Below are 19,906 nucleotides of genomic sequence, written 5' to 3'. Positions count from 1 at the left end.
GCTCTGTCATTCAGAATTACTAAATTATTTGCATCAATGAATTGCTCTAGATATTTTCCATTATCATTTTTCCTACTTCCCCACAATCTGTTATGGCTGCTTAAATCTCCACACATAATATATGGGCTTGTGACATCTGCAATTCTGTCTCTCAGTTCCTTAGCCATGGTTTTCTGCATGAGTTGTACACGTTAGATATTATTTTGCATCGGACCCTCAGTAGCATTATACTCACTATTAAGCCTTTTCCCCTGTACTTCAGAATAATTTAGGACATTAGCAGGAGGGAGGTGAAGGACTCAAGGGCATCCAGGACACAGGGAGGAGCAGAATGTGACAGAGGTTCCAGGACCCCACTGCTTCCAAAAGCTGCCCTAGCTCTCCCTCCAGTAATCTGGTTCCCACAGATTTCCCTAGCCTCTCCGGTCACCCCTGCTTCTACCACCCAAGCCCCCCACCCTTCTGTAGGGTGCAAGGGAAAGACATCTGTGCCTGCTGCTCAGGACGACTCTCTCTCACCGGTAAAAAATGTCATCTGAGGAGCTGTACAGAATGTGTCAGCTAAGCATTTGACGCCCTGTGTGTAATGAGTTTGGCAGGTCTCAGTCCAGTTCCTAGCAGACAAGCATCCATAGCACAAAACCCACTACAGCTCTTAGCAACTAAATGTCCTCCTATTGGCAGGCTCTCGCAGAGTGGCCAGGGACTGAACTGGGGCCATGACAGGAAATGAATGAGCCTCTCTCTCCTAGAGGTGGCATCTCCGGATTAGGGATGAGGCACATTGGCAGAACGACTTGAAGAAAGCATGCATTGCCTTTGCCTATGCCTATGGCTTATCCCCCGTCTCTAGCTGGCATTTTTCACCAGCACTAAAATCACTTAAAAATAAAAATAAATAAGTGAAGGAGGAGGAACAGGAGACAGGTCTATTCTCTCCCCCCTTCCTATCCCCCTCTCCCCGGCAACTGTCTTTAGTGACCTCTAGTGGCAGAATGGCTGCATTACCGTTAAGTTAAAAAGTCTCAGAATAATACCTAGGTACTATGCAATGCTTTGAAATTGGAAAGGCAGCGAACATTTCCGTCCATTTCAGTGCACAAATGTAATCTGGTGTGGTACCCATACACCAGCCATGGATCTCACAGGTCAGTGTATGTGAAGTTGTGGTTTTCCTATCTCCTGGCCTGGAGGGATAGGGGTAACAAGGAGATGGCCCGTCATGCCATGTGGAATGTGGAGGAGAGTAGGGAGCTGCAACCATGGAGTTCCCCAAGAATTGCAAAGGGGGTGAGGAGATTTCTGGGATTTTTGGACCTATAGGTCAGCTCAGGTCTGCAGCATCTGTTTGCTGCCTGAGAAGCCCCATTATGTCCTAGTGCATCTCCCTCTCCTTTTCCTGCACCTTTCTCCTGTGCAGTCTTTCCTTCTTCCTGCCCTTGGCCATGTTGATGCTCCAGCCATGGGTGACAAGTGCACCCCCCATTTAGGGAGGCTAGCCCCCTGCCCTTTCCCTTCTGCCTGAGGCCCTGCCCCCCAACTCTCGCCAGCTGGCTGGCCGGCGCAGCCCCAAACCCTGGCTGGTGCCTGGAGCAGCCCTGAATCCCGGCTGGCCCACCGGCACCCAGAACAGTCCCGAGCCCGGGCCAGCTCACCGGTGCCCAGAGCAGCCCTGAGCCTGGGCTGACCCATCTGCGCCTGAAGCAGCCCCAAGCCCAACCCCGGCTGTCCCGCCGGCACCCAGAGTAGCCCCAAGCTCTGGCCGGCCCACTGGAGCCCAGAGCAGCCCGGAACCTGAGCCAGCCTGCCGGTGCCCAGAGCCCTAAGCCCAGACCACCCAGAGGAGTGCTGAACCCCGCTGTGGCTTAGCTCTGTGGCTGCAGCGGGGAGCATTAGTGGAGGTTGGGGGAGGCTTAGCCTCCCCCAGCCTCCATTACCCACAGCCCATGCCTCCACCAGGCCCTTCCTTTGTGATCCGATGCAGAACTGTCTTGCAGGATCTCACTGGACACATCCTCCCTCCCTAGTCCTCTTCTTTCTCCTCCTCATGGTAGGTGTTCTGTGGGTGTGGAGGGGGCATCCCTTAAGGCTGCAATGACAGCAGCTGCTGATAAAAGGAGACAGATGTATCTGTATTTTCCACTCCATGCATCTGACAAAGTGGGTTTTAGCCCATAAAAGTTTATGCTCAAATAAACGTGTTAGTCTCTAAGGTGCCACAAGGACTCCTCGTTGTTTTTACCACATTTACAATCACAGTGGAAAGGGAAAGATAAGTTTCAAAATTTCCTTCCCTTATTCCCAAAGAAGCTTGTAATAAGAAATGTTTATTGACATTTCAGCTTCGGGTCGGAGTGCCTCTGCACAGCACCATTCTCCAGCCCTGGCTATGGTGAGTATGGGACAAGGGATGGGATGGGAAGGAATTTCGGTTGCATGAAACAATATCAGTATAGGGAATGGCACTGAACATTGGCACTATTTAATGCTAGTGGTTGTGGTTTTAGCTGATATCTCACTGCTGAGGATCACAAAGGCACAGAAAACACAGCTGCTACTGGTGTCTTGAAGCCACCCAGGCCCACATGCTCCTAGATTGTTTTACTGCAATGATGCCAGCCGCACTCATGGCAGAGTGGTGTGGGAAAGTGTCCTACCCCAGAGAAAGAAATAAGGCAGTCATGCCGAGAAACCTTGGGGAGAGGATTGCAAAGTATCTCCATGAAAGTTTCATCAAGATCTCTCATGGGACATCCTCTGTACTCGAATACACTGCTCCACACACACACCCCACCCCCGCCTAAGCTGATAGCTGAGTCTTGTTAACTTATAGATGGACTGGGCACCATCTTAAATTTAAACATTGTAGGAAATAATGCATGCACACACTTACCCAAGTCCCCTTCATCACGCTCATTCATGTTTGCCTGGTAGCATCTCAAACAGATCCTAACTTGCTGCAAAGCGGGACCCCATTCTGCACCATGTCTTTGGGTTGCCAACTTTCTAGATGCACAAAACCGAACACCCTAGCCCCATACCTTCCCTGAGGCCCAGCCCTCTGTGGCCTGCTCTCCCCCACCCTCACTCACTTTCACTGGGCTGAGGCAGGGGGCTGGGGTGCGGGAGGGGGTGAGGGCTCTAACTGGGGGTGCAGGTTCTGGGGTGGGGCTGGGGATGAGGGGTTTGAGGTGCAGGATGGGGCTCTAGGCTGGGGAGTGGGGCCAAGGGATTCGGAGTGTGGGAGGGGTCTCTGGGCTGGGGCAGAGGGTTGGAGAGGGGGGGGTGAGGGCTTTGGGCTGGGAATGAGGGGTTTGGGTGCAGGAGGGGGCTCTGGGTTGGGGTGGGGCTCAGGGTTGGGGCTCGGGGTTGGGGCGTGGGCTTACCTCGGGTGGCTCCCAGTCAGTGGCGCAGTGGGGCTAAGGCAAGCTGCCTGCCTATCCTGGCACTACACTGTGTGCACCCTGGAAGCAGTCAGCAGGTCCAGGTCCTAGGCGGCGGAGCCAGGAGGCTCCACGTGCCACTCTTGTCCTCAGGCACCACCCCCCCACCTCCTCCGGTGCTCAGGGCAGGGGCAGTGCGCAGAGCCCGATGGCCCCTCCGCCTAGGAGTCAGACCTGCTGGCCGCTTCCGGGGCACAGCGCAGTGTCAGCCCGGACAGGTAGGGACAAGCCTGCCTTAGCGCCACAGCATTGCCAACTGGACTTTTAATGGTCCAGTTGGTGGTGCTGACCAGAGCCGCCAGGGTCCCTTTTTGAGCGGGTGTTCTGGTCAAAAACCGGACACTTGGTCACCCTACTGTGTCTTCACCCTCCTTCCCCCGCTGAGGTATCCATGATGATCTGTGGAGTGCTGGGGGAGTTTCTGCCAAGTACGGCATGCAGGTCATTGTAAAAGAAGGCTGCCTGGGGTTCAGACCCCGATGGCTTGTTGTGCTCCCTGCCCTTGTGGTACGCCTGCTGTGGTTCCTTCCCGTTCACGTAGCACTGCTGCTGGTCCCTGTCATATCCTTTTCTCTGCATCCCTTGTGCAATATGTGTATCGCTGTCCATGTTGCTGTGGCTGGTCTGTAGCTGTGCCACCACAGCCTCTTCTCCCCACAGGCCCAAACAATCCACTGTCTCTTGTCTACACCGTGTCTAGTGTGGGGGGTGAAGCTGGCATGGTCGGCTGAGCGGTCACACATGAGAAGAGAGAGCTGCTAAGTGTGCTTGCTATGGGGGGCACTCAGGAAAAGACATTTCAATACTGTGTGGGGTGGGGGGTGTTTAAAGTGTAGAGGGGCTTCTGCTGTCTGTGATCCCTGGCCAGTGGATTCACAAACTGCTGGAGGACAGGTAGGTCGACACTCACACTGCGTCGTGCTCAATAGTGATACCAGCGCTAAGCGTACACAAGTCCCGAACCCCTGCCCTCAGACCATGGCGGGGGGGGGGGTCACTGAGGAAGACTACATTTCCCACCCACCCCTGCGAGCCCACGTGACCGGCCGCGGCCCAATGGCAAGTGGCGAAAGGACCTTATATCCTCCCCCGGGCGGGGGGGCCTCTTCCTTTCGCCGGGGCGGCGCGGCTCAAGATGGCGGTGCAGATCTCCAAGAAGCGCAAGGTGAGCGCTGGGGGCGGCCTCCGGCGGCCGCGGGGCCCGGCGATCGCGGCCGGGCTGGGAGCCGGGAGCGCCGGGCAGGGCCTGGGCCGCGGGGCGGGGCTGCCGAGGCGGCGGCGAGGCCGGATGGAGGCGGATGAAAGGCCGGGCCCGGCCGGGCGCAACATGGCGGCTCCCTGCGGCCGGGCCTGGGGGCCGTGAGTGGGGGAGGCCGGCTGGCTCCCCGCGGGGCCTGGCCCGTCCCCGCAGCCCGGGGCGCGGAGCCGCTGCGGGGCTGGAGGAGGCGCGGGGGGGGCGGGGAGGGAGCCCGGAAGCGGCCCGGGGCTGTAGCTGCCGGGAGGGCCGGTGCCGCCTTGAGCCGCCCGCGTGGCTGACAGCGGCGCCTCGCTCCCCCTTGCCCAGAGCCCGGGGCTCCGCTTGGCGCCCGGGCAGGGGCCCCGCGTTGGGGAAGCGGGTTTCGGACCCTTTGGGGAGCGGGCCTGTTGGGCTGCTTTGCACCCGGGAGGGAAGAGCAGAGGGTGTTTCGCACGTGGGCCCTGCAGCTGGCAGAGTAAAACTCCGGTTTCCAGTGAGTTTATCCGAGGCGTTTATCGGAAGTGGAGCGATGTAGGGTCAAGGGGCTGGTCACCCCAGGGCTAGTAACCTGGTGTGAAACCTTCTAACCTCCATCACTAACAAAGAAGCAAAGTAGGGATCCCGTCATGCCAAACTCCTAACCAGGGGTAATGTTTGCTGTCAGGTGTTTTCAGGATCAGGGCCTGGGTTTAAGCAAGTACTTGTTGATTGTGGGTAGTCTGACACAATTAACTTAACATTCATACGGGCTAGAAAGTGCTACCATTTGGAAAAGAGTAATGACGTATGGTTTTATCAACTAGTTTTGAGTATGGTTTTAGCTGGATGTGGTTGAAGCCTTGGTCTGATCATTGCTTAAGGGATTAAACTGACCTTAGAGGTGTAGTCACTACAGCAGGGTTGAGGCAAATTTGGCCTTGCATCGGGAGGCTTGTTGTATTGTCTCTGCTGCTCTCTGTGAAGAGAAATGTAGATTCGGGCTGTTCAGCCAGCACCTTCAACCAGCAACGAAACTTTGAATTTTAGAGAGTTTATTTGTGAACTGTTAAACATAGCTTGACTTGTTCTGTTTTCTGTTTTAGTTTGTCGCTGATGGCATCTTCAAAGCTGAGCTAAATGAGTTTCTGACTCGTGAGTTGGCTGAAGATGGATACTCCGGAGTAGAGGTCCGAGTTACTCCAACGAGGACTGAAATTATCATCCTTGCGACCAGGTAATTGAAACTTGCTCCTTATTCTTTCACAGCAGTTACCAGTAGCCAAATCTGTGACGCTTGTGTATAATCCTTCTATACATGACCCTATTTCTTTGGAAAGATGGTAACCAGAAATTGTGAATGAAATTAAGAAATGGTGAACAAATGTCCATGTATTAGAGAGAGCTTCCTTGTGATGAGGTTAAATTGTGGAATAGTTGCTGAGAATGATTGTAATCCCTATCTAGTAAGTCATTTAAAAGTAGACTCGGCACAGTAATGTACTATAATAAGACTGGTACATTGGCATGGAGAAAAAATTAAATCTTCAAATAGGTGTTACTTCCCAGCCACAGATTCCAATAACCACGTTTACCTTATTCAGAACGCAAAACGTTCTTGGTGAGAAGGGACGCCGAATCCGGGAGCTGACTGCTGTCGTACAGAAGAGGTTTGGCTTTCCAGAAGGAAGCGTTGAGGTAAGTGGCTTTTCTCTTTTTATTGTCACTTTTTCTGATGATACCTTAAAATGAGCTTTACTGTTGCTTTTGATTACATCAGTTTTTAGAAAAGGCATTAATTTAACATGACAACAGTCGCACATCTGTCTGCCTATGTGTTATCAACAGTCATCACAAGTGAGATTTAATAGTATTGGATATGAGGCATTAGATTTTCACTTTTTGGTATTCGGCCAAAAATGGAGAACATATTGTGACCTGTAGCAGGTTTGAGTTAATGGATCCTTGCTAGCTAATGACACTGGTTCTTGTTTTTTACTTCATGCAGAACTGATGGTTTCTGTTGATTATTGTAACTAGTTTGCGGAACTCATTGTCACAAGGTACCTTTGAGGCCTAGATTGCAATGGATAACAGCATCCAGAGTACAGCAATAAGAGTTAAAAACAAAGCTTGCAAGGACTATATAAAACAAGGGCCATTTGTAAGGGCATAAACTGTTATCTGATGGAGTTTAGAAAGAAACTTTTCCTTTGGGGAGGCTATTCCATAGTTGCCTACCGCAGGGTTTCCTGCATGTTTCCTTTAAAGAATCTGTAACTTCACTGGGAGAAATTGCCAGGAAACTGTATACCACATTGACTTGTCCTGTGCTATGCTTAAAGACCTTACACTTTCAACCTCACTTTCTGATTGTGATCTCTTTATTAAGCTTTCAGTTGTCCCAGAGTGCTGGGCATGTCTGGTAGGATGCTCCTCCAAGCACAGCCCAACATACCATGCCCACCCTTCAGGATGCATCACCGCCGCTGTCCATACCTGGACACGTTTGGAAGATTGCACCTCTGGGGCTGCCTAACGTTCTGGGCTGGCTTGGTAGGATTGCACCTCCAGGACTGAACCAAGCATGCCTTAATGGTGCCTTGGTTTTCAATGGAGCATCACTAGGATGTCTCAACTCAACATGAGGAGCAGAGGACACATGCCAAAGCAGATAAAAGCCACACTGTGTTGTCTAAGGGTAAAGATCCTGCAGGTATGTAAATACCAAGGAACTAAGTGAGTTACTGGGTGCAAAGGAGAGGGGCGCACGGAGGGCAGCTGAGGCTCCTATCACCTGTATGCATGGAAGTCTGCTAACCTTCACTGTTGTAACTCTATTTCTGAGCACTCTTTCCTTGTTTTGTAGCTCTATGCCGAGAAGGTGGCCACAAGAGGTCTGTGTGCTATTGCCCAAGCAGAGTCCCTGCGTTACAAACTTCTGGGAGGTTTAGCGGTGCGTCGGTAAGTGTAATAAAATGGTCTGTAGATATAATAGGGCAAACAAGTGACTGGGAGCGCTCTGGGTTCTGATCCCAGCTCTGACACTGGCTCTGTGGCTTTGAGGAAAATTCCTTCACCACTGTGCGTGTAAACTGGGACTAACGCATGCATTGTGCAAGTTAAATTAGGATTGACAGAATAAAGATGTAAAGTTGTTATCTAATTTTTCCTGAATATTAATTATCTAGGTGGTAAATGCACACAGATTTCTTATTTCAAAGGTAGATTTTTAAAAAGACACAGTTACACTCCAGCAAACTTAAAACAAATTTTAATGAGTGTTTATTTGAACTGCCATTTCTGTGTGTTTAAACACAAGTCTCTTGATAGCACATGGCATAACTAAGTATTAAATAAAATATCATGATTTGTTTAGGGCTGTCACAATTGGCAATAATATTAGCTATTAGTTTTAATATAGAACTTGCCCTGTTACGGAGTGGATTAGTGAAAGGGTGAAGGCTAAGTCAAACATGTAAAGCTTACACCCAATTATTCGGAATGGGGTGTGGGGGAAATTAGCAAAGATGGCGCTTCAGCCTCAAACAAAGCTATCTAGGAAATGAATTGTGATTTAGATGACCTGTGATCACACATGTTAAGATCCCTTCAGTGATGATACGATGACGAGTCAGAAAAGGGATATGTATCCTGCTAAGTGCACCCTTTGCAGTGTCATGTTCTGTGATACTGTGCTTGGGTTCCTTGGCAGGATGGTCCTGTTCACTGGATGATTTAGAGGCATTTGTCTGAGAAGGGTTTTTAATGTAATTACATGTAGTAGCAACCAGAGCCCGTTGTGCTGAGCAGTGCACATGCCCATAACATCTAAGCATGAGGTGAAACAGGCACAGAATTCACAATGTTGAAACTCTAGAATGAACTTTTTAGAAAAATTGCGTAAGAGTAAACAAGGCTATGGGGCAGATGCTGCTGCCTTTGATTAAACTTAGCTTTAACGAGAGCTGGATTTCTGGATCAGAATTTGATTGTTATGGAGGGTTTAGGTGGCACATTCCATAGCCATATCTCCTACTTGTGCAATTCACAGTGCTCTCTACAACCACTGAGTAACTCGTTTCCCTCCCCAAAGAGCCTGCTATGGTGTCCTCCGCTTCATCATGGAGAGTGGTGCTAAGGGTTGTGAGGTGGTGGTGTCCGGTAAACTCAGAGGCCAGCGAGCCAAGTCTATGAAGTTTGTGGATGGCCTGATGATCCACAGTGGAGACCCTGTAAACTACTATGTCGATACAGCTGTGCGCCACGTCCTCCTCAGGCAGGGTGAGTGTTTGGAATATGTATCCCCTTGCAATTGGCTGGCTCCGTCTATTAGCACTTAGTACCAGACAATCCAAAGTGCTGCTTCTCTGCTGTCTGACTGCTACAGGAGTGGTCACTCCCAGAATTCCAGTGCGTTTTCTGTTGTGCAAAGTATTCAGCGCCAACTGCTTCTAGTTACTGGTACCTGTAATGCTGTTTTGCCTTTTGAAATTACAAGTCCTTACAGGCTGGGGCTGTCTTCTGTTACACACGTTTTGTCTAATGTGGAGCATTGTCTGCTCTTGCCCTATATAGATAAATTGAAAATCTAGGTTAAACAGTCTTCAGCTGCCAATAAAATTCCTAATTAGGACGATATGACTGGGGCTTAGTAGTATGGTACCAGCTGGTTGTGTTTTCCTGCAGCAGCATTGCCTATCAGTTAGTCACTTTGGATATGCATACATCTCTATTCAAAGTTTCTAATCGTTAGCCCAGAAAATGCATATATTTTTCAGTGTTGTATAAATCGTTCCTGTAATCCCTATGGGAGTAGGTAAGACAATATTCTCCCAATCATGCAGATGGAGAAAGTGGGACTTGCCCGAGTTTACACAGTAAGTGGCAGTCAGGTTTTCCAGCAAGCTAGACTCGGCTGTCTCTTGGTGTAAGGCTTGATGATCAGAAATAAACTGTAAAAGTGAGCTGCGAAAGGAAAATGAGCTTTATGCTTCAAGAGATAAAGGAGCCTGAAAGGATTTTTGCTTCAGAAATACTGAGGTTTGTTTGTGGCATTTTTGTTGGAGGATTCTCCAGAACAGTTGTTCTCAGCCTTTTCCATGTGATGATCCGGTGTGACAACAGAGTTTTGGGACTCTCCCATCCAGCCATAAGGAAAGGAAGGGCAAGCTGCTTTGCGATCTCAGGTTGAGTACCTGTGCTGCAAGGGTGCGTCTGCGCTGCAGTCAGGAGTAAAACTCCCAGCCCAGCAGTGTGGCTAAAACTAAGAGTGATTTTTATTTAGTTAACTGGAATTTATTTTTTTTTAATCCTGTTTAAAATGAAATCTGAATTTAATACAAAATATTTTAAGGCCTAAACTTATTGTAATCTCTTAAAACATTTTAAAATAAAAAATAAAGATGCTGAATGCATGAGCCTGTAGTTGAATTAAGGCTGCTTTTCTATATAAAGCAAGAAATCTGGGAAAACATCTAACTTTTGAGGTCCTGCTTTATAAACATGGCACAACCGGTAACGAACCCAGGAGCGGTGCTAGTGTGTACAAGAGACTGCCAAAGTGACTTACAAGACTGTCATTTTCAAGAAACTTAAGTGAGTAGGAACTTAAGCTCCAGTCACTTTCACTTAGACATACTTGAAAATTTTCCCCTGACTGACCTGAAATGATCAGTGCAATTCACTGACTACAGTTAATTCCTCGGTGTAATAAATCATTTAGTTGTAAATGTGAAACGTATTCTGATAAGTGTTGTATGCTGTTCTCTATTTAATTAAATTCCAGTTACCAACCTAATGTAGCTTGACACGAATTGTCCCACAAGTTCATTATCTAGTAAAGAAGCAATATATCATTCAGCACTTTCTAACATGCTACAAATGTACAGTTAATAAGCATCTGAAACTAGAAACTAAATCATTCTTAAATAAATGTATATAGTTGTATAGTCTCCTAGGTAGCAAAAAGCTGTATCAAATCTAGTGTAAAGGCTCTAGTTGTACATAAACATGTATTAAGGGTTATATCAACCAATGAGCGTAGCAGAGAACTGAAATACAAATGGAAAAGTTGTTTAAAATAGATTGCTTAAATCAAGGATTTCCACTTGGTGATATAAATCCTTATTTAAATTGCCCTGATTTAAATCAGTCCTCCTGCAGCCAGGGTAGACTGACTTGTGCTAGTGCACCAAAAGTAGCAGTGTGCATATTGCAGCTTCAGCTGGAACTCGGGCTCTCAAGTCTAGGGGTCAGGTGGGTTTGAGCCCATGCTCCAGCCTGAGCTGCAGCGTCCACACTGCGATTTTTAGCATGTAGTTTGAGCCCTGCTGGCGCACGTCTGTCTCCCTGGGCTGGGAGGCTCACTTCCACCTGCAGTGTGGGCATACCCCAGGTGACTGAATAGCTAGTGGAATTAGTGAGACTGAAATCTAAGTAGTTGAGAGAGGGGTTTTAAGTCGCTGTTTAAAACTTGTTCATTACCTACTTAACACCTGTTACTGAGAAACATTTGGGATAAAATTATGACTTTGGGTTTATAAAATACCATTGAAAGCCAAGGACTCCCACCCCAGATCTTCTAATCCTCCCAGGGTTCCTGGCAGAAACAAAACGCAAGACTAGATAGTCCTGGTATTTTTTTTCCTATGGTAAAAAGCATGAGGGAGAATGTAAGTCTTTCAGGTCTGTATAATTAAACCTTCAAGAAGGATGCAAACTATTTTTTACTCCTCCGGTCACTAAATGATTGTCACATGTGAGCAAACAGTCCTTGAACATGACCTAAGAGCAGTTAGCTTATCTGATATCCCTTCAGTGATGATACGATGACGAGTCAGAAAGGACATTTCTTGTGTAAGTGTAGCCTGTTCAGTGCCATGTTCTTTGGTACTGTGCTTAGGGTACCTTAGCAGAGTGTCCTGCTCATTGGATGATTTAGAGGCATTTGTCTGAGAAGGGATACAGAGAATATTTATCAATTAGCACAGGAAACGGGGGTTTAAAGCTCCCACTTCGTGAGAGAGCAGTGCATGAAACGATGGAAGGAAAAGTACTGGACTAGTTTACTTCTGTGCCTGCGTACGCTTAAAGGATGTCGTTAATTCACGCTGATAACGGAGTCCTATTACAGATCACCCAAAGTGTACGCGTTATGTGAGTGTTGGACGCTTCCGCTGAATAAACATGGCGGTGTTTTAGAACTTGTGTCAGTTCAGCATCTGAGTGTATACGGAGCATCTTACCTTCTTTAAATGCAGTGACCACCGTTATAATATTGCCATTTTTTTCAGGTGTGCTGGGTATTAAAGTAAAGATTATGTTGCCTTGGGACCCAAGTGGGAAGATTGGACCCAAGAAACCCCTGCCAGACCATGTCAGCATTGTGGAGCCCAAGGAAGAGATCTTACCCACCACACCCATCTCAGAGCAGAAAGGTGGCAAACCAGAACAGCCAGCCATGCCTCAGCCAGTTCCCACTGCATAATGGGTAAGTGACTTTGTTCCGTAACTCTGAAATGGTAGAAACTAGTGTGATGCCCATCAGAAATGATCATTTTTATTCTCATAAATAAGAATATGCTCATGGTTTGAGGTATAAATTGATCTTCTGCTGGAGTCAGGAAGAAACAAAGTTAGGTGCATTATCTGAGTTTCTCCAAATAATTCTGTATTGCCCTGTGGCCAGAATGGAACAAGTGCAGGACATTAAAATATTGGTCTGTTCTAGAATAATGCTCCTGTGTTGCTTTGAAAATAAGCATTGGCAAATTGTGGCTTAATCTCAACTGAAAAATAATTTTTTTAAAAGTTGAGTACAGAAATACATGAGCTGTTATAAAGAAGCACTGACTGACCTGTTCAATCAGTAGCTCCCCTCCTGTTGCTGTGTATTTGTTCCCCTCCAATTCTAGAGTGCACCCAGTGTTTGACTGCAGGGTCAGTTGTTGCAGTGCAGGGTCTGGGGTGATGGAGTGGAAAGTAAGGCCAATACGTAAGGAACGTAATTTTGTGAAGTGTTTGAGGTGATTGTGGTGGGTGGAGCACTGTGTAACTTCTTACCATTGCTGCATTATTAAACCAGTTAACGTCAGCCCTTCAGTGAAGATATGATGACGAGTCTGAAAAGAGAGATCTGTCCAAGTGCCCTGTGCCGTGTTATGTTCTATATCATGGATTTCAGGACCTTGAATCAGAGTCCTTGACTGACGACTTCAGAGGCATTTGTCTGAGAAGGGTTATTGAGGCCTCTTTTGCTAACTTAATGCTCAAACGCTAAAGGTGAAAACTGAGTTATGCTTCTTGGGAATCCTTACCCAAAGTTTCCCACCATGTTACGGTAGTGGTGCTCTACCTGACCTTTGTCATCTTTTCTGCCAGCTGGTATATTTGGGATAACCTGCCTTGTAATATGAACCCAACTCCCTCTGTCAGAAATTTCTGAAGGCACCTGTATCATTCACACACCTATACTATGCCACAGTCTGTACAATAGACACCATCTTTTCTCCTTATATCAGCTCATGTTCTAAGATTGCAAACACTTCGCTGTAGATTTAACCAATAAAGTGCAGGTCTATTCAGTGACTGTAATGCTACAATCTCACTGAATAGACCTGTTCCTGTGTGTATTCAGCCATAGCCGCAAATACGTCTGATGATATTTTTTTCTCCTGTTAAGTTGTATTTGCCTTGGGGTACTGTGGTGTGGCGATTCTCTTCTAGCTTGCACGTCAGCAGAGTTGTTAATTAAATTGCAATTGCAGATGTTCTTAGTGGTAGAGATGTGCAAGGAGAAAAGACCCAACCATGGCTTCACATTCTAGCTAGAGCTGCTGTTGCTGCCAGTTAGAAAAAAACATTGTTGGTCCCTTCTCCATGGGTAGCACTTTGAAGCAGTTCAGTTTATTATAGAGCAACATGCATAGCATCTAAAGCTTACAAAAAAATACAACAAATCAATTTTTTTTGTAAAATCGAAGTATACTTCCTGTTAGATTTCCTTGGATTGCTTTGTTCCCTTTGCCTCTAATGATCTCTCAGATTAGAAATTATGACAAGTGTGTGGATAATGCTAGGGAAGTAAAGGGGACCATTTGTACTAATTGAAACCACAATTGCTTTCACAATCATGTTAGGAATCTGCCTCACTGAGCTAGTTTTAGGCCTGTTACGGTGGTGGGAAGCACTGTGGAGCTGATAAGTTATGTTAAACTGCAGTGCCTAGCATGGTTGGGCCCTGATCTCTGTTGAGGCCCCTAGAAGCTACCGTAGCACAAATAACAATACATTGATTTTAACTTGTATTATGAATGCTGGAGCCTGGCTGGTAATGGATTGCAGGCCTGTGGAGCTTCAAACCGGCAGGATAATTTTGGGTCAGGATGATTAATAACTTTACAGTGATCACTGAAATTTGTGCTCTTGCTAAGTGTTTTGTTTTTGTTGTAGGATTTTTCAACACTTGGAAGGAGAAGGTGGACTGTGGCTCATGAAAGGATCTTAATAAAATCATAAAAGACAGTGTAATGTGGAGACTCTTCTTTTGACTACTGTAGTTCTTGAAAAAGTTTTGCCTCCAAGTTCTCTGGAAATTTTGCCCATCCCACATTCCTTTTTTCTACCACCTTTTGGAGTGAACTGTCAGATCTCAAGCTAAACAAACCAGGCCAGGTCAGTGCATGGCCACAATCTGGTGCTTAGGCCTCATGAATGTCCCTTAAATTGGAGTCCTGATGCCTCGGTGACATAATTTTATGCCAAGTGATTTAAAACAAGTTGGGGGAGGGTGTTTAATCCTAGTTGCTGAAATACACTTGGAGACGTCTTCACTTTGGCATTGCTGTTAGCCTGCTGCTTTTTGGTGTTAGGTAAAGTTCACAAAATGCTTTTGGGTGTGAAAGAGGCTACATAAGTTTGGTGCGTTGAGGCTTCCAGTTTTTTAAACTCTCTCGGAGATTTTAATGACTTGAGAGTTCAGTGTTGAATCCTGAGGTGCAGAATTTTCATAACCTCTTAGGAGTTGAAGTGGTTCTATGTGACACTGGAAAGAGCTTTTTTTCATTTGGATTTGCAGTAAAATATGAATTGACCCGTGTTGATGTGATTTCCCTGATAAGAGAATTTCAGAGCACTAAGATTAAGGAACCCAGGAGCGGTGCTAGTGTGTACAAGAGACTGGCAAAGTGACTTACCAGACTGTCATTTTCAAGAAACTTAAAAGGAATTAAGCACTAAGAGAATTTCATTGGTGTTTACTCAGCATACATTATTGTATGCCAGGTCTAAGTCTTTGCATTAGATTGCTCTGGGAATTCAGCAAGTTAGGAGGTATGAATTCCTCCCATTTCAACCTGACTCTTCTTGTATGTTAAAGACCACTGTTTCTGAACTGGCAGGGGGTTGAAGAACAAAAGGCAATTGGGCCATGAAGCATTAAATCTTATTGCAAGTGGAAGAAAAGAATCTTGCTCCCCCACTTCAACACCATCCTTACCCATAAAGGTCCATGTTTCTTTTGTCAACCTCTTCAAGCACATGCAAATTACATAGGTGTATCATTGATGTGTTTACTCTTTCATGGTAAATGGAAGGATTGTGAAAATGTCTTTGAATAAGAGGCCATGGCTGAGAGAGACTGCACTAGCCAGCGTTTCTCAAATGTGGCCACCGAAGGCTTTTCTTGTAGCCACAGATTCCTGGGTGATTATTTGGGGGGTAGGGGAGCAGCGGCCCCTTCTCTGGGACCACCAGCAGGGGTTGGGTCCTTCCCCCACCCCCTCGAACCACAAATGACAGAGGATCAGGCAGCCAGGGTGAGATTCCCCACCTTCCCGGGGGTGGTGGGGCTTGGGCTTCTGGCTTCCACCCTAGAGTGGTGGGTGGCAGGCTCTGGGCTCTGGCCCCAGCCCTGTGGTGGCAGGTGCCAGCCTTGGCCTCACCACGCCTCGGTTGCCCCGGCCTCACTGCCCCCCTACCCATTTCCACATCCAGGGCTTACTTTGTTCCTCCGCGTGCTGCGTCTGAGTAAATTTGCTGTGAAAAGTGATATTTGTATGTTAATACCACTTTTCACTGCCTCCCAGCTAGCTAGCAAGTCTGCTTCTGTTAATATCACTTTTCATAAGCATACAAATACCACTGTTCACGGCAGTAGACTTCCTAGCCAGCAAGTCTAATTAATTAAAAAAAACCCAACCAAAACGAAACAACAAAAGACAAGAACATGCAAAGCACCTTATTTGTGTTTCTAGATAGGTCCAGGAAAGAATAGAGGCAACTGTGTATTATTTTTATTGCATTTGCAAAAACCCCTGTGTAAATAAATATAAATTTCCAATGATTTGGACATGTTTTTTCTAAAGTTAAGTATTTAAGGAAAAATTGTCAGTGGCCACCAGCAAGAGTTAGTGGCCGCACTCAAACCACACAAAAATTTGTTGTGAGAACCCCTGCACTAGGCAAACAATTACCGGGCAGCCCTGCTACTGCCCCCTGTGAGCATTGGAGAATCCGCTCTTGGGTTGTCAGTCGGGCATGTCTCAAACTCATTTGGTATAGTGGAGTATACGAAAGAAAAGTGATACTTAAAATAGCTTCCGCTACATTATGCGAGGCTGTTCAACTCTCTTAAATATAATTGAGCATAAGCTTTCGTGGGCTATAGCCCACTTCTTCGGCTGCTGTAGCCCACGGAAGCTTATGCTCAAATAAATGTGTTAGTCTCTAAGGTGCCACAAGTACTCCTGTTCTTTGCGGATACAGGCTAACACGGCTGCTACTCTGAAACCTGTCTTAAATAGAATATCCAGGCCGATATAAGAGCCTCTAGCAAAGTAGCATAGCTTACACTCTTCTGTACATTTGCACCATTATGGAAGCTATAAGAATCAGTCAGTTCAGTAACGGGCTTTTAACCATGAATTCCACATATTGTCTTTGCTAACTTCATTTGTTAGACTGAAAAGTGTGTATCCGTTCCTAACACTGGATTTAGTGCATCAGGCTACCTACAGTTTTTTGGTTTACGGTTTCCTCCAGTGGAAATAAATAATGGATTACACGTTTTTTTATAGGTACTCTGAATCTGATCTCATTTAGGTGCCTCTTAATCTACATCTGGCTGTGATAAAATGAGAAATACTGAAATGTGCAAGTTCTCCCAATGTTATGCAGGGCAGATGGGTTGGGACATTAGCACTCTCCTTGAGCCTTGTTCTTTTACAAAAAAATACTGTAGCCAGAAGTGTTGTGCAATCAAAAGAGGAAAAGAGAGTGGTTAATGGGATTTCACTAGTAACCTGTAACTGGTCCATATGCTTAAAAAAACCCATGTGCTACAGCCATGCAGGGGAAGTGCCAGGCAGATGCCATGGATGAGGGAAGTAAGGAATGCTTGATTAGCCTGCCCTAGCACCCTTCCCATTATTGCCCTGTGCTGCAAAAACAAACTTTCTTAAAGACACAGTAAACCAGGGGTTCTCAAATTGGGGGTTGAGACCCCTCAAGGGGTCACAAAGTTATTCCATGGGGGGGTTGCGAACTGTCAACCTCCACCCAAAACCCTGCTTTGCCTCCAGCATTTATAATGGTGTTTAATATAGAAAAAAGTGTTTTTCATTTATAAGGGGGGTCGCACTCAGAGATTTGCTATGTGAAAGGGGTCACTAGTAAAAGTTTAAGAGCCACTATGGTAAACTCTTGCTAAAAGGAAAAAACCCTTTGTGGCCAGGAGGTGGCAGTAGAGCAGTTGGTCTACTTTTTAGGGCTGGAAGGGACATTTTGCATGACCTGTATAATGCAATTATATTAGTCTCAATCCTGCTTGCTAGAGTTATGCTAATAAAAATATTAAAGTTTCAGAACCACAGAATACTTAAATTTGCCAATAATTTTAGAGCAATTCTTGTCATCTTAACAAGTCTGCTTTCACCCCTAGCCAGAGCCCTCATCCCCTGCACCCAACCCTCTGCCCCAGCCCTGAGCCCTCTCCTGCAAGTTGAACCCCCCAGTCCCACTCCAGAGTCTGCACCCCCAGCCAGAGCCTGCACCCCCCCGTATCCCAGCCCTGAGTCCCCTCCCACACTCCAAACCCCTCACCCCACCCTCACCACATGAATTTTGTTATATGCACCAATGTGAAGGTGGAGTGTGTTACATCACTTCCATAGTGGTGCGCACAACAAAATTCATTCCCCACATGGGTGGGAAAAATTAGTGGGAACACTGGCTACCAGGGTTTTTCCTGCAGTCACAACACTCTCCTGGGCAGAGATGGGGGAGGGGGCAAAGCTGCGGCCCTTCCCTGCAGTGCCCAGGTGCTCTGGCAGTGGGCGTCACCCTCCCCAGTCTCTTCTCCCCCCTTCAGCCGAGACTCTGGCACTGGGCTTCACCCTTGCCCCCTCCCTTCAGCACCCCCAACTTCAGCCTTGGGGCTCTGACAGTGGACTCTGGTCTTCAGCTTCCTGAGGTGGTGGGGATCTGGGCTTCAGCCCCACCCCACTGCCCCCCCAGCTGTGGGGCTCCCGCTCTGGGCTTCAGGAAGGCTAGCCTGCCTGGGTGCTGTGGTCAAGAGGCAAGGAGCAGTGTAAGTGTGGGGAGTGAGGCTGCAGCTTGGGGCAATGGGGGTGGGGAGTGGCAGTGGTGGGCTGGGGTAGGCAGTGGGAGCCAGAGGTGATAGGTGAGGGGCTGGGGGAGGAGCCAGGGGCCCCAAACACAACTACATTTTTATTATTGGGTCTGCAAAAGAGAAAAAACCCACGTCAATGAATTAAATGATTTGGACATGTATATGTGCATATTTAATTAAGTTAATAATTTTAGGAAAATTTGTCAGAGTTTGTGGCCGCAGTCTGAGGCCACCAACATTTTTGTTGTGAGAACCCCTGAACTAAATTGTTGGCTTAGACTACTCTTGAAAATACCAGCATAGGAATGCTGGGCAGGGCTGTGAAAATAACACACCCCTGACAGACACAACCTGTAGGGTACATGCAGCTATGCTGATGGAAGAGTGCTTCTTTCAGCATAGCTAACATTTGTTGGAGTGGTGTATTCCTGCCGCAACAGAAAACACCCTTGTCAGCCTAGGTTGCGTCTGGACTACAGGGCTTTACCTAAGATCTGAGACTAGAACTTCAAATAGAAAATAAGACACATTTGTAACTGTGTGGGTGATTATTTGTATTACTGTGGTATCCACTGGAACTGGTCAGCACATTGGGGTGGGGGTGGTAAATTCTTCATCAGTTGGAATCTTTCTATCAAGACTGGGAGTCTTTCTAAAAGTCCTGTTGCAGTTTGGCATCAGTTGTAGGGCTAGATGCAGGAATTGCTGAGAGTGAGCCATGGTCTGTTATGCAGAACATCCAGCTAGATTGGCAGTAATGGTCCTTTATGGCCTTAAAATCTATTAAGCTGCCTGTGATGTGCAGAAAGTTCCTGATGACATATGACTCTGAAAGAGCCCAGTTTAACTTTAAGATCCTAGGCTGAGTTTTTAGGGCTGGGAGTAGAAAGAGCTCGTTGTAATTTGTGACTGGTTGAGCCAAGAAACACCAAACCCTTTGGTATTGTCTTACAGCTACTTTTAAGATTAGCCTGCCCTGCTCCTTTCCTCCTCCAGTACGTGGGGTATCCTCCTCCTGTCATCTCCATGCTATTTTCCCTGCTGTTCCTAAGAAGAGCTCTGTATATGCTCAACAGCCTGTCCCTCTGACCAGAAGTTGGTCCAATAAAAGATATTCCCTCACCTACCTTGATTCTCTCAGACCTGCCTGTCATTTAAATTCTTCCTCAGAACACAAAGCCAAGCAGGTTCAGCCACCGAGGAAAGAGCTGTGGCTAAAATCTGTGCTAGTCACGCAGGGTGCGAGCATGGTCCAGTGGTTAAAGTAGAGGTGTGAACCAATGAGACATCTTGCCTTGTTTGCGTAGGTCTTTTACTGGAATGAAAGGCACCACGGGGCCCTGTTCACCTAAGGCTGCCCATTGTTTCAGGTGGAACTGAGGGTGCTTTGAGCATGTGGCAGGTGTTACCAGCTAATGGGGTCAAGCAGAGGATGGAGGCATCAGGGGGTCTATTCCTGGCTTTACCATATTTTCTTCGCAACTGTGGGCAAGTTGCTTGGTTTTTTTTTTTTTTGTTTTTTTTTTAAGCCTGCCTTTTCTCCAGCCACACACTGAGGGTCAAGGCACTGACCTGGAGCTTCCGTTAGCTTCAGTAGAAGCTGTGAGCATTCAGAAAATC

At 46.9% G+C, this 19,906-nt stretch overlaps 1 protein-coding gene and 3 non-coding genes across 4 annotated transcripts; all 4 read left to right on the top strand.

Annotated features, from left to right (window-relative positions):
* Nucleotides 1-4,546: 4,546 nt before the first annotated feature.
* On the top strand, nt 4,547-14,181 carry RPS3 (ribosomal protein S3). Its single transcript, XM_054015854.1, has 7 exons — nt 4,547-4,608; nt 5,763-5,893; nt 6,261-6,354; nt 7,526-7,620; nt 8,753-8,940; nt 11,952-12,148; nt 14,110-14,181. Exons 1-6 carry the CDS (start codon nt 4,579-4,581, stop codon nt 12,143-12,145), a joined length of 732 nt encoding a protein of 243 aa, XP_053871829.1. The 5' UTR covers nt 4,547-4,578; the 3' UTR covers nt 12,146-12,148; nt 14,110-14,181.
* On the top strand, nt 8,267-8,417 carry LOC128830726 (small nucleolar RNA SNORD15). The gene has a single exon (XR_008443667.1). It is a non-coding gene; the product is annotated as a small nucleolar RNA SNORD15 (small nucleolar RNA).
* On the top strand, nt 11,471-11,618 carry LOC128830727 (small nucleolar RNA SNORD15). Its single transcript, XR_008443668.1, has one exon. It is a non-coding gene; the product is annotated as a small nucleolar RNA SNORD15 (small nucleolar RNA).
* LOC128830728 (small nucleolar RNA SNORD15) lies at nt 12,755-12,895 on the top strand. The gene has a single exon (XR_008443669.1). It is a non-coding gene; the product is annotated as a small nucleolar RNA SNORD15 (small nucleolar RNA).
* Nucleotides 14,182-19,906: the final 5,725 nt, after the last annotated feature.

The sequence above is a fragment of the Malaclemys terrapin genome, chromosome 1 (genome assembly GCF_027887155.1).
Source record: "Malaclemys terrapin pileata isolate rMalTer1 chromosome 1, rMalTer1.hap1, whole genome shotgun sequence".
NCBI classification, from domain to species: Eukaryota; Metazoa; Chordata; order Testudines; family Emydidae; genus Malaclemys; species Malaclemys terrapin.
This window is presented reverse-complemented; position numbering and strand designations above follow the sequence as displayed.